General features: G+C 34.0%; 1 protein-coding gene across 1 annotated transcript in view; it reads left to right on the top strand.

The window, feature by feature from the left end:
• The window catches only part of CNTLN (centlein), a 492,075-nt gene that overhangs the window by 224,846 nt on the left and 253,083 nt on the right, over positions 1–14,146 (top strand). The window contains exon 9 of the mRNA XM_069090553.1: positions 2,720–2,914. Coding sequence (XP_068946654.1) covers positions 2,720–2,914 — 195 coding nt within the window. The remainder of the gene's footprint in view (positions 1–2,719; positions 2,915–14,146) is intronic.

Below are 14,146 nucleotides of genomic sequence, written 5' to 3'. Positions count from 1 at the left end.
TTTTTTTCATCATGAATGCTGGAAAGTCCTCTGTTCCATTGAATGACCATATTTTCCCCTCAAATATGATACTCAGTTTTGTTAGGTAGGTGATTCTTGGTTTTAATCTCAGCTCCTTTGACTCCAGAATATCATATTCCAAGCCGTTCAATCCCTCAGTGTAGAAGCTGCCAGATCCTTGGTTATCCTGATTGTATTTCCACAGTATTCAAATTGGTTCTCGGCTGCTTGTAATATTTTCTCCTTGATCTGGGAATTCTGGAATCTGGCTATAATATTCCTAGGAGTTTTCTTTTTGGTATCTTTTTCAGGAGGTGATTGGTGGCTTCTTTCAACCTCTATTTTGCCCTCTGGTTCTAAAACATCAAGGCAATTTTCCTTGAAAATTTCTTGAAAGATGATTTCTAAGTTCTTTTTATTTTGATCATGGCTTTCAGGTAGTCCAATAATTACTAAGTTATTTCTCCTGAATCTGTTTTCTAGGTCAGTGGTTTTTCCAGTGACATATTTCACATTACCTTCTATTTTTTCATTTGTTTGGATCTGTTTAATAGTATCTTGATTTCTCATATATTCACTAGCTTCCATTTGCTCCAATCTAATTATGAAGGAATTATTCTCTTCAGTGAGCTTTTGAGATTCTTTTTCCATCTGGCAAATTCGAATTTTTAAGGCAATATTCTCCTCGTTGACTTTTTGAGCCTCTTTTGCCATTTGAGTTAGTCTATTTTTTAAGGTGTTATTTTCTCCAGTCAGGTTGTTGACTCTCATTTAGTGATTTTCTTGCATCATTCTCATTTCTCTTCCCAGTTTTTCCTCTACTTCTCTTATTTGGTTTTCAAAATCCTTCTTATGCTCCCCTATGGCCTGTAACCAACCCATATTTTTCTTGGAAGCTTTTGGTGCAGGAGTTTTGACTTCGCTATCTTCCTCCTGTTCCATGCTTTGATCCTTTTTGTCCCCAAAATTGAAGTGTAATATTAGATTGCTGAGCTTGCTTTGTTTTCTTTGCTTGCTCATGTTGGCGCTCAATTCCTTGACTTTTGAGCTTTTTGCCACAGTAGAACTCTGCCACCAGAGAGGGGAGCTTTATCCCAAATGCTGGGGTTTTCTCAGCTGTTAGAGCTATTATTTGGCTACCTTCTCTGAAGCCTCCACATGCTCTGGCAAACTGGTCATGCACTCCAGGACCTCCACCCCAGACAGTGATCCAGATCCAAGCAGGTTAAGGCAAGAGCAATTACCCCTCAGACTGGTGCAGTCCAGGAGCTCTGAAATATCCACTTGGCAGTGACTGCACGGCCGCCATGCCTCAGCTGCTTCTAGCTCTGGGGGCAAAGGCCAGATCACACTCCAAACTTCCTGTTCCCAAAGTCCACACTGCACTGCTGTCTCACTTTGTCCTTAGCATCTATGGGTTGATAATTCTGGAAACCACCACAGTTGTTGGCGAACTGACGTCTCTATGTCCAGACTTCTTAAGTGTTTTATTTAAGACCTTCTTTAATCTCAGTTAACCAGTTAAATGCTTTCTATGTACCAGGCACTGTAGCAAATGCTGGGGTACAGAAAAGGAAAACAATAATCCTTGCTCTCAAGGGGTTTACATTTTAATGGAGGTGAAAACAAGAAAACAAATGTGTACAAACAGGTTATATATAGGATAAATACGAAATAATCAACAGAGGGAAGGCACTAGAATTTAGAAGGGTTGAGAAAAGCTACCTGTTGAAGTTGAGATTTTAGTTAGCACTTAAAGGGAATCCAAAGAAGCCAAGAGACAGAGGTGAGGAAGGAGTGTATTCCAGGCATGAGGAACAGCCAGAGAAAATGTCTGGAGTCAAGAGGTAGAGTGTCTTGTTTGTAGAATTACAAAGAGGTTAATGTCATGGGATTGAAGAGCTCATAGTGGGGAGTAATGTGTAAGAATACTAGAAGGGTGGGAGCAAGGGGAGGTAGGTTATGAAGGACTTTCAATGCCAAATAGGGCATTTTATAGTTAATTCTGGAGGTAACAAAGTATTGTGGGAACTGGGGTTGGGGAGGGAGCGATTGACATAGTTGGACCTGTGCTTTAGAAAAATAACTTTGTTGGCTGGAAGAGAGATTAAAGTGGGGAGAGGCTTGTAGCAGTGAGACCAACCAGAACGTTATTATAACATAACAGTACAGGCATGAGGTGATAAGGGCCTGCACTAGAGTGGTGGCAGTTTCAGAAAAGAAAAAGGGACTCAAACTTGAAATTAGTAGAAGTTGACAACAAATTGGGTATGCAGGGTAAGAGAGAGTGAAGAGTAAAATGTGACACCCTCGGTTACAAACCTGAGGGACTGGGAGGATGCTAGTACCCTCGACAATAATAGGGAAGTTTTCCAGTCTTATCTTCCATTATGTCCCAATAGTTACCTTTTACTGTAACTTTCTGGTACTTTTCACTGTCCCCCCCATATACCATGAATCTTCTGCATTTTACTCCCATCTTTGTCTATGCCTCTATGCAATCTTTTTGTTTGGTAATTAATCTTGTATTGAATTTTGAAGTATCTTGTATTGTATAAATTTTATAAGTTTATGTCTTATCTTCCTAATGAAACTGTACATTTTTTAGTCCAAGGATTATGTTTTAAATATATTCCCTAATATGATGTCTCATAGGCAAATAATAATTATTTTAATTTGGTTACTAATTTAATGTGATTAAATATTTATTTTTAAACAGCTTTACAATGAATTACAAATTAATTTTGAAGCAAACAAAGAAACTGAGTCTCTGCTCCGGAAAAATATTCTTTGTCTTAAGGATCAGCTAGTTCAAAAGGACCGGGATATCATGCAGCTGGCAGAAAAAATTGATGAACTTGAAAAAACTTTACACTTAGTAACTCATACCCCTTTTCTAAATAATATGGAACAGGTGAGAGTTTTTAAAACATTTATTTGTATTGATTTTCATTGTTTCTCACTTTTCATTAGAACTTCAAAAATCTAAGTGTACTTACATCAAATAGAAACTAGACTAGAAAATGAAAGGTAGCTTCCTTATATTCCTAAAAATATTTCATGAATGTATTATATGAATGCTTAATTTATCCGGTTTAGTTTTTGGCAGCATGTGTTATTCATCAGTTGATAGTAGTTACCATCAATATAAAGCAGATTAATAATTTGTGTCTGTTTTGATAATGTTCTCACTTAACAAAGGAGGCAATATAGGATATTCAAACGTTTTTCAAAATTTGTTTTCTTTGACTCTTTGTTAAATTTTCCTGTTTTTATATGACTTCATGTCCTTTCCAGCTAATAATTTTTTCACTTTATTACATTTTATAGAGCATAGAAAATAAATGCAACTTGAGAGTTTTTTCCATAGAATAGAAAAATCTACCAGTTAAATGATTTTCAGAAGTGAAAGGACCTATGCATAATAGTTCTCTTCCAAGGAATGGAACATAACAAAATTTTTTTTTCTCAATATAATAAATGTTTTTGTTAATAGTCTTTTTTATATTGTTATGTTCACCACCGCCACCCCCTCTTCATATTCCTTTCCTTCCATCCAAGAACAAATTCTTTAAAAAAAGAATATTTTTAAAGACAAAAAAAAGGAAAGAGGAAAATGATCATAAGTGATCAGTAAGTTGATTGAGTCTGAAAATATATGCAATTTACCATACACCTTCTAAAGGGTGAAATGGGATATTTCCTCACATCTCTTCTTTGGATTCATGCTTGTTCTTTGAAATTTTGCAACATTCAATTTTTATTTCTTTTTTTGTGTGTGGTAGTTCTTTTTGTTTGCTGTAATTACTGTGTTTATTGTTTAATAGGCCCTGTTGACTTCACTGTGCATCAATTCATGTAGCTCTTTCCATGTTTCACTGTATTTATCATATTCATTATTGCTTTCCAGAATGGTTGTACTGATTTCACAGCTCCATTGCAGACCACTGGTGTGCCTATTTTCCTATGATTCTTCCAGTATTGACGATTCTTATCTTTTGTCAGCTTTGCCAATATATGTGATGTAAAGTGAAAACTCAGGGTAGTTGTGATTTGTTTTTCTCTTATTATTATGTTATATTACATTATATCATATATATCACATATATAATATATTATTATATTCTCTTATTATTTTTGAAGCATTCTTTCTTATGGTTGATAGTCTGCCATTCTTTATTTTTTTTTAAAGCAATCAGGGTTAAGTAACTTGCTCAAGGTTACATGGCCAGTTACTTCTGGGTATGGTGCTAAGTATCTGAGCCTGGATTTGATCCCCAAGTCATCCTGACACTGGAGCCAGTGCTCTTACTTGCTGAGCCACCTGGCCACCCCTAAGCAGTTGGGGTTAAGTAACTTGCTCAAGGTTACACGGCCAGGTGTTTCTGGGTGGGTAATAAGTGTCTGAGCCCGGATTCAATTCCCAGGTCATCCCGACACTGGAGTCGGTGCTCTTACTGTCTGTGCTACCTGGCCACCCTGACAGTCTGTCATTCTTTTGGGCATTATTTGTTTCCTTTGACCAATTATATATTGGATAATGGTTTTTTGTCATATATATTTATATTTATGTAATAGTGCATTTACATATGAATCTGTCTTTATCTCTCTGTCTATCTATAGTTCTGTTGCTATGATTTATACTTTCTTGTTTGAGGGACTATGACAGTACATGGCTCACAGAAAGGTAAAGTATTGTCAAGTTTAGTCTATAACATGACGGGTCTATTTTTCCTCTTCTTTTTTTTTGAATTTTGCTTTCTCCCTTGTTCCATATGCACTTTTAGATCTTATTGATCACTCTGTTGTTCTTTTGTTGATGTTGTTCTTGGTTGATGTATTGCTTTTTTGTTTCTTTTGTGTTTTTTTTTCCTATCTTGCATTTCTGTTTTCTTTGGTGTTTGATAAGTTCATAATTTGTTCCGGTGTGGTTCTCTTTGTAAGAATACTAAAAACACCTTTTTATCTTATTGAATGCTTAAATGTTTTCAGGGTCAGATTTGTAGGGTATGTCACCTTGGGTTGCATCTTGATCTCCTTTGTTCATCATACAACATCATTCTATAATCTAATGCAATTTCTGCTGATTACAAAATAGTCTTGTGTTATTTGAATTTTCTTCTTTTGTATTTGGAAATCTTTCTCCTTATCTCTTGCTCAATTTGTTGTTTGTCATTGTAATTACCAAATTTAAGTAGTACAGTTCTTAGAGTTTTTTGGGTGAGGGGAGGTGTTCTGGTATTTTGCTTGCTGTGTTCAGAAATTCTAGGCAGTTTTCTTGTAGTATTTTATACATTATATGTTCATATTTTTTTTTTGCATAGTCACGTTCTTTTGGGAGAGCAATAATCTTTAAGTTGTACCTACACAGTCTATCTTCTATATTAAAATGTTTTGTTTTTATGGAGATCACATTTTCTTTTTTAGATTGTCCTTTACTTCTGTATGTTTTCATTCCTAGTCAGTTGTTCTTTGTTTTTGTCAGTGAGGTTTGCCACCACGGATTTACGTTTCTCTATTCCACCAGTTATTTCTCTTGGGAAATTATAGATTCACAAATAAAACTATATTTTGAAAGCATGATGTCATGATTTTGTATTTTATAAACTCAAATAACATTTCTCATTTTTATCTCTTATTTACTTCCAATAAGAAAAAGTTAAAGACCAAGCATTTTTATACTGTCTGCTCCTAAAAGTAAATGTGTAATCTTTTCTTTTCAGTTCATATTTAAGTACATTATTAATTCAAATGTTGTCTTTAAGCTGAATATATGCTACTTGAACTGTAGTTTTCCCTCCAAATTACAAAATGAAATTTCACCATCAAAAACAAAATAAAAAGAGCACTTATTTATAATAAATATTCAAAGGAAGGTTATAAACATTAACAACCTTCAAAATGTTTTAAAATGCAAGTTTAATTCCATAAATTTTCACTCTTTAGGGATTAGAACTATATGAGAAGGAAATCTATTTTCTTGATGTTTCCTTATGCTATTTATGATGTTTGTTGAGCTTGAATGGTATTCCATTCTTTTTAGGATACAAAGACATTTAGGTCATAGATAATGAACTATTAGAGATATAAGGGAGCTCAAATTATCTATTTCAGGCTTCCAATTCTAAAAATGAGGAGATTGAAATTAGAAGAGGTAATATGACTTGTTCATGACTCTATTATAACCAATGCAAGAGCTGAAATTTGATCTGTGCTCTCCTGACTCTTAGTTTAATGCTCCTTTCACGATACCATACAGATTTAGTAATTTACCCGTTGAGTTCCTTCTCTCTTACTTGGAATTGCCTCAAAAAATTTTTTTAAACCCTACCCAAAATTTTTTTAACCCTCCACAAATCAAACCCAAATGAAATTCATTTTACTTTGATTTAGATGTTTGATATTTGATAGATATTTTCCATGTCTGGTAGAGCACTTTGGAGCGTAGGAAAATCAAATGGTAGGGATCCATAACTTCATAAACATTGCTAATTAATATTTTTATCTAAATCCCTAGTTAACTAATTCCTAATTAAATTGTTAATTTAAGTGTGAGTTTTTAATTGTTGCTGCTGGTACTGTTAAGCCATATTGATGTATTTCTTTAGAAACAAACATTGCAATGTATTCATATCAACAGTCAATAAATAAGTCATTTCCTAAGTTTGTTATGTTTCTAGGCAACAATTTCTACATAGCTTTACTTAAATACCACAGATCTTTGTAGCTGCCTTCTTATTATCTTTGCTAGTGGTTGGAATTAATAGTTTAGGTGATATGAAATGGTATATTAAAATTAAAATGTCATTTATATTTTAAATGTTTTTGTGATATTGTTCAACTATAAATTTGTCTGATAGTGTGGGAATTTGAACCATTTTGTAAATAATTAGGAATTCACAATGTTCAGTAGTTTGAAGGAGAGAGAGGAAGATGTTTGGCATCATCTTTCATATTAATGCAAAGTACTAAACTTATGCATTTTATATTACCCATAAAACCTTTCTTTGGGGTATTGTAGGAGAAGGGTTCCCACTTGAAAGACTTAACAGTTTTTGATTTAAAACAGGGATTCATGTTGTTCATAAACTTTTCAAATATCTTGATAACTGTATTTCAATATAATTCCTTTTCTTTATAATCCTATGTATTTTGTTTTATGCTTTTAAAAACATTATTCTTGGTAGACGTCCTTCCAATGTGTTCCATGTCACAAAAAGTTTGATAACTCCTGGTTTAAAAAAAGACTTCTAAGTTATCCTAGCTGCTATAGGAGTGTTCATGGAAAAAAGATTTTGAATCACTATGAACAGGGGATGGTGAAAGCAAAGGTTCAAAAGAAGCGGAGAAATAGATAAATAAAATGAAAGAAATAGGAAATAAATTTAATCATATTCAAAAAACTTGGGATAAGGTGCATAAATATTGGAGAGCAGATAAGGAAGTAAGTCATATAGGAATGTCATATAAGGTGATTTCAGGGAACATTTATTATCTTTAAACAAAATTGTGATAACAATTCAAAAGAAGCAAGTGGAGGAAAAACACAAACCCAAACTTTAAAGATTAATATATTAAATGATCTCGTAAAAAAAGTAGAAAAATGGATAATAAAACCAACAATCCTCTATATATTGGCGAATCAAGAAATGAACATTTATTAAACATCTGCTATATGTTAGACTCTGTGCCAGATGTTGGGGATACCAAAAAAAGGCAAAAGACAGTCCCTATCTTCAAGGAGCTTACAACCTAATGGGGGAGACAAAATGCAAACAAATATATACAAAGCAATCTATATACAAGATAAAAAGGAATTAATTAAAATCAGGAAAGCTCTAGAATTAAGAGGTGTTGGTGAAGGCTTTTTGTAAAAATATGAGAAATTAGTTCACATTCAGAGGAAGCCAGGCATGTCAATAGGCAGGGTGAGTTGGGAGAGTATTCTAAGCATGTGGGACAAGCTATAGAAAATACCTGAATCTGAGACATGGAGTGTTTTGTTGATGGAGCAACCAGGAGGCCAGTGTCAGTAGATCATTGTAGGGTAAGATATAAGAATACTAGAAAGTTAAGAGGGGGCTAAGTTGTGAAGGTCTTTGAATGTCAAACAGAGCATTTTGCGTTTCATCCTAGAGACAATAGGGAGACTTGAGAGTTTATTGAATAGGGAAATGATATGGTTAGACCTGTACTTTAGAAAAATCACTTTGGTAACTGAAAGGATGGATTGGAGTGGGGCAATACTTGAGGCAGGCAGACTCACCAACAGATTAATGTACTAATTGAGTTGTGAGATGATGAGAGACTTCTCTAGAGTCATGGTAGTGTCAGAGGAGAGAAAAGAGAATATTTGAGAGATATTGTAAATGTGAAATTGATAGGTCTTGGCAACAGAATGGATATGGTAGGTGAGAGATAATGAAGAGTAAAGAATGACTTATGGGGGAGGGGAGGGGAGGGAGGGGGAGAAAATTTGAAACTCAAGGAATTGTGGAATTGAATCCTGTAAACTAAAAGTAAAATAACAAATCAATAAAGACCAAAAAAAATTTAAAAAATGTATATTGATGAGTATCATGTACATCCTAATCTTCCACCAAAGACAGTTTGGTAATAAATTATTTTTAAGTAATATTGGCTCAAATTAAAAAAAAAACCTTCACATAATGGTAGCACCCCACTTTAAAAAAAAGAATGACTTATTAGTTGTAAGCTTAGGGGACTAGCAGAATGGTGTTGCCATTTACAGTAATAGGGAACTTAGAAATAGGATGGAATTAGGAAGAAGGATGATGAGTTCTGTTTTGGACACATTTAGTTTAAGATATCTACTAGACATCTGGTTTGAGATATCTGAAAGGTAGTTGGTGATATAAGAATGTAGGTCAGCTGAGAGGCTGGGACAGGATAGGTAGATTTTAGAATCATCAGCCTAGAAATGATAATTAAATCAGTGGGAACTCATGAGCTTTCCAAGTGAAGTAGTGTATAGGGAGAATAGAAGATGCAGGACAAAACCCCAAAGATCACCTATGTTTAGAGGCATATTCTGGATGTGGATCTAGCAAAGGAGCAGTCAGATAGGAGGAAAACCAGAAGAGAGTGGTGTCTTAGAAACACACATGCACACACACATTTTTAAAAGCAGACATGACATGAAAAAAGAGACTAGAACAAATTCTGCCATGCCAAAATGATTTTTAAAAAATCAGGGCTTATAACCTATATGAGTAAAAGTAATCAGGGAAATTACCCTGTGTACTTGAAGGATCGATAGCCACTGAACTAATAAATGTACATGTACCATATGGCATAGCATCTAAGTTAATAAAGGAAAATTAACTTAATTACAAAAAGAGTGGTGATATGATTGTCAAGACTTTAGTGTTCCTTTTTCAGAGCTAGAGAACCCTAACTGAAAGATTAAAAAAAAGGAAAATATAGACCTGAACAAAATGTTGGAGAATTTAAAGCTAGAATATTTATATTTTCCAACACCACATGTACTCTTACAAAAAAAAAGAACTTGTGCTAAAGCATAGTTAAATTGTAAAGATTGCATAAATATTGAATAAATTCTTCATACCATACTGAATTTTTATGAAAATTTTTAATTTAGAAAATTAACATAAACATAGAATGTATAGATAAAATAAAAAATATTAATAAAGTCTACAAAAATAATCAACACAACTAAAAGCAGGTTCTTTAAAAAGACTAACAAATTAGGATCTTTAGACAATCTAATATAAAAGAAATAAAATCAAATTGCTAAAATTAAAAATGATCCAGATGAAATCCCAACAGATGAGAAATACAAGCAATTTTCTCAGTCTCCTAAACAAGTGACATGTGAGCAAAACTACTTGTAGAGTTTAGATAGAAAAATAACAAAAATATTAACTCCCCAGATTAATACAGAATGAATTAGATATCTTTAACAACTCATTTTCAGAAATGAGAATTTTTTTCTTAGAAAAAAAATTTAACAAACTGTTAAAGAAGTATCATGAGAGGGGTGGCTAGGTGGCACAGTGAATAGAGCACCATCCCTGGAGTCAGGAGGAACTGAATTCAAATCTGGCCTCAGACACTTAACACCTACTAGCTATGTGACCTTGGGCAAGTCACTTAACCTCAATTGCTTCCCTCCTCCAAAAAAAAAGGAAGAAAAAAAAAGAAGCACCATGAGGAAAAAAAATCTTTGGTTCAAACTGAGTTTGAGATAAATTTCACTGAGTTAAAAAAACATTATATACTGTTGTTTGGGACATGCCAGACACCAGCAACGTATTAGTTCCGATTTGATATTGTAATGACATGAAGCACTCATTCAGTGACTTATGTCATTGAACAATTAACAGGAAATTACTTCGTTCTATCATAGCAATGATGAAATGGCATTTAGATTCTATAGTCACGATTATTGATGCTATCATCTTTGGAAATATATCTGGTTACCATGGCAGAGTTTGGTGATTTCTGTGGTTTTCAGACATCTGCACAGTTGAAAAGGTCCATGTGGTTAGAACTTTTTATGCCCTTAAATGAATAGGAAGCATGTAAATACAACCATAATCTACTAAAGGGAAACTAATCAAAGAAGTTAGCCAGTTAGCTCCCTAGGTTAACTTTGTTGCTTTTATAGGGCAAATATATAGTATTAATTCTGAAAGTAGGAAAAAATTTAAAAAAGAAAGAAAACCATAGACCAACATCACTAATGAACATGCCAAAAAAATCCAACAAAAAGATTATAGTGATATCAAAAATTATTCACTTTCATAAAGTTGCATTGATAGCAGAGGTCTTGGAATTGTTCAGTATTAGGAAAATAATTTGCACAATAATATTAAAAACAAAACATCCAAAGCCACATGAACCTATAACATATTTAGAACAATCTATAGGCATTATGCTCATTTATGCCTAAAGGGCATAGGCAAATGAAGATTAATTATTAGAATAATAGTCCCTGTTTGAAACCTAAAACTGCATTACTTTCAATGAGGAAAACTAGAAGATTTTCCCACTAGACTCACAGATTGTTGTTGTTTGCCCTTCTTTCTAAAGAGGACCAGTGACACATCAGGTAGATGTCTTGACTTGCAGGTGAATTGGATTTAAGTGAAGGAGGACTGTGCAGAGTCACAAGCCTTACCCTTTCCTACTGAGGGATCTGGGTCCAATGGCAAGATAAAGATGAGGACAACCAGAGATGGTCCCAGATGCAGTGGGAGACCTAAGCCTTTTTAAGAAGCTAAGGTCTTTCTTTCTCAGGTCTCAGATTGTCTGAGGCAACACTCAGTTGGTGATTAGGGCTAAGAAATAAGACAAAAAAAGGCCTCTTTTACCTACTTAAAAAAAGTCAGCCTTAGAGAGGATGAACTTCCGACCCTTGCAACCTCTGGCTTTCTGTCTAGAACAGAAACAATTGCTATCTACACTCACTCTGATTCATCAAACCTCAAACAGTGACCAAGTGAGGCTTGGGCTGGGACCTATTGTTGGCCAACCAGTGATAACCAGAGTGATTTTGGTTTTAAGGTGTGGTCAAGTAGCTAGAGTTGGGCTTTATCAAAGCCTGTATTTTTTTCAGTGCTGTGTTTCATGACATAAATGAAACTACATATGAGCTCCTTAAAAGCAGGGACTATGCTTTGCTTTTCTTTGTGTCCCTAGTGCTTAGTAGTGTACCTGGCATATAGTAGGTGATTAAGAAATGCTTATTGGTTGATCCGTAAATATAGGAATAAAATACATTTGACCTCTTCCCCTACTGTTTTTACATCATTCTAGAAATGTTAGTGATGACAGTTGAGACAAGAGAAACAGATCAAAGTGTCAGACATTGGCAAAGTGAAGAAAAAGAATTGTCCCTGTGTGTTGATAACTCTGATTATTTAGTTAGAATGGCCCAAAGAATCAGTTCACCAGCAATCATTTATGAAGTATCTTCTATGTCTCAGGTATTATGCCAGGCATTGGGGATACCAAACAAAAATGAAATAGCCCCTGCCCTTATGTAGCTTGCATTTTATAAATGAATAATGCATATGATGTGAATATACACAGAACATAAGTGAGAATCAATAAATAAATGAACAGGATTTAAAACAAATATATAAAATGATTATTACTTAATATAGTATATCTTCCATAATCAAGAGTTAAAGACATGATTTAAAGATTTAATAATGACATATAATTATATAGCTATTCATTGCTCATGCTTGAGTTAAATCATTATCAAAGTAATGATATCGTATAAATTAATTTACATATTTAGTGCTATACTAATCGAAAACCTAAGTGGTTTCTTTATAGAGCTAGATAAAATAACAGTCCATTAAAAACAAGAATTATGAGAGAATACCACTTCTAGACCACAAGTTATATTATGAAGCAGTAATCATCAATTATTTGGAACTGGTCATATAATAGTAGACCACTGGAGCATACTAGATAAGGGATAATTAGTAACTTATTGTTTGATAAATCTGTGATCATAAATTATTTGGGGAAAAACTCCCAGGAAAACTCTAAAACAGTTTGACAGGAATTAGATTTAGAATACCATCTTATACCATAAACCATAATAAGCCATAAATGAGCACTTGAACTCAACATTAAAGATCATACCACAATAAATAAAATCAAGAGACAACTGGACTAGATTCTTTTCATGATTTAATGAGGGAGAATTTTTAACCAAAAAGAAGAGAGAAGCAATAACAAAAGATAAAATAGATAATTTTAGTAGCACAAAATTTAAAAGGTTTTGCATGAACAAATTTTATTCACCTAAAATAAGACTGGAAAACATCTATTGGGAGAAAATGTTTGTGTGAATGAATGAATGAAAAGCATTTATGATGTGTGTTTGGTATAGAAATACAAATGGAAAGACAGCCTTTATTCTTGGGGAACTTACATTTTAATGGAGGAAAAATATATAGGGGAGTGGTGGCCAGGGAGATGTACTTTGTTTTGGAAAATTACAGAGGGACCATAGGCCAGTAGATTGACCTACCCTATCCAGGAACAATATTTTTGATCTTGGTTCATAGTTTCAGAACATGGAAGCAAGGGCAGGGTATAGAAAGGAAATGGTAGGCAGTCAGACTGCTGGTGAGGAGATTATGGAAGAATTGGACTTCTCTGCCTTCTCTAGCAGAATTATTATTTAAAACATGGATGAAAACAGTCTCATCATGCGGGAAAAGAAGTTGGGTTTAGGTTCCACCAGGAGACTGTTAGTTTCTTGAGGGCAGGGGCTATTTCATTTTTTGTCTTTATCTCTTGCACCGGTTACAGTGTCTGGTACTAGAAGATAAGATGCCAAGGGCTTGTTGAACTTAATTGAATACAACTGATTATTTAGAAAATTAAGAAATTGTATAATCTTTGTCTAAATAATAGTAATTTGCTCTTATGTGCCCATGCTTTGCATTTAAGAGTTTTATATTCATGATGAAGTTCTGAATATAATTTTACTAAGTCAAAAGATCAATGATGAAAATGATAGGAAGGCCTTTGTTTGGAGAGGTCCTTCTATGCCAAGTGATTTATTAAATCAATTTTAAACTTATAATTATTGCATTTTTGGACAGTTTATTGGTGTGGTACTTCTTCATTTACCTTAAGTTCCCTCTGGATATCCAAATAATTCCTGTATTTTTATCCTGTCACTTGAGGAATAGCTGGTTGGCTTGTGTTTCATTTTTTTTGGCATTTTATTAACTGGGATATGGATTGCTGGCCTTTTAAATACTCTAAAATTCCTGGCCTTCTGTATATTCTCTGATTCATTATCTGATGTTCTAATTTCTTAGGAATGGATTTCTGACCTTTCTTCCTTTTATTTTGGATTTGTCCCTTTCTTCCCGTACACGTATAAATTCCTGATCTCCTTTCAACTCTCTGGATTTCTTTCTGCTTTTTTCAAAACCTAGCATTCTGCCAACTGGTTCTATGCCTTCTGTGTCTGGCCTCCTGACAGCTTGTCAATGGACTCTTCTAACTTCTACAATCTCTAGCTGCCTCCCTGACCTATTCACTCAGCACCAGAATCCTGTTCTTTTCTCCTTACATCTTTCCATGTATAAATCTTTCTAACTGAATTCTTTAACATACTTTGGTC

Source organism: Petaurus breviceps, unplaced genomic scaffold, assembly GCF_028583685.1.
Source record: "Petaurus breviceps papuanus isolate PSGF00001 unplaced genomic scaffold, PetGlider_PUasm1.0 187, whole genome shotgun sequence".
Lineage (NCBI taxonomy): Eukaryota > Metazoa > Chordata > Mammalia > Diprotodontia > Petauridae > Petaurus > Petaurus breviceps.
This window is presented reverse-complemented; position numbering and strand designations above follow the sequence as displayed.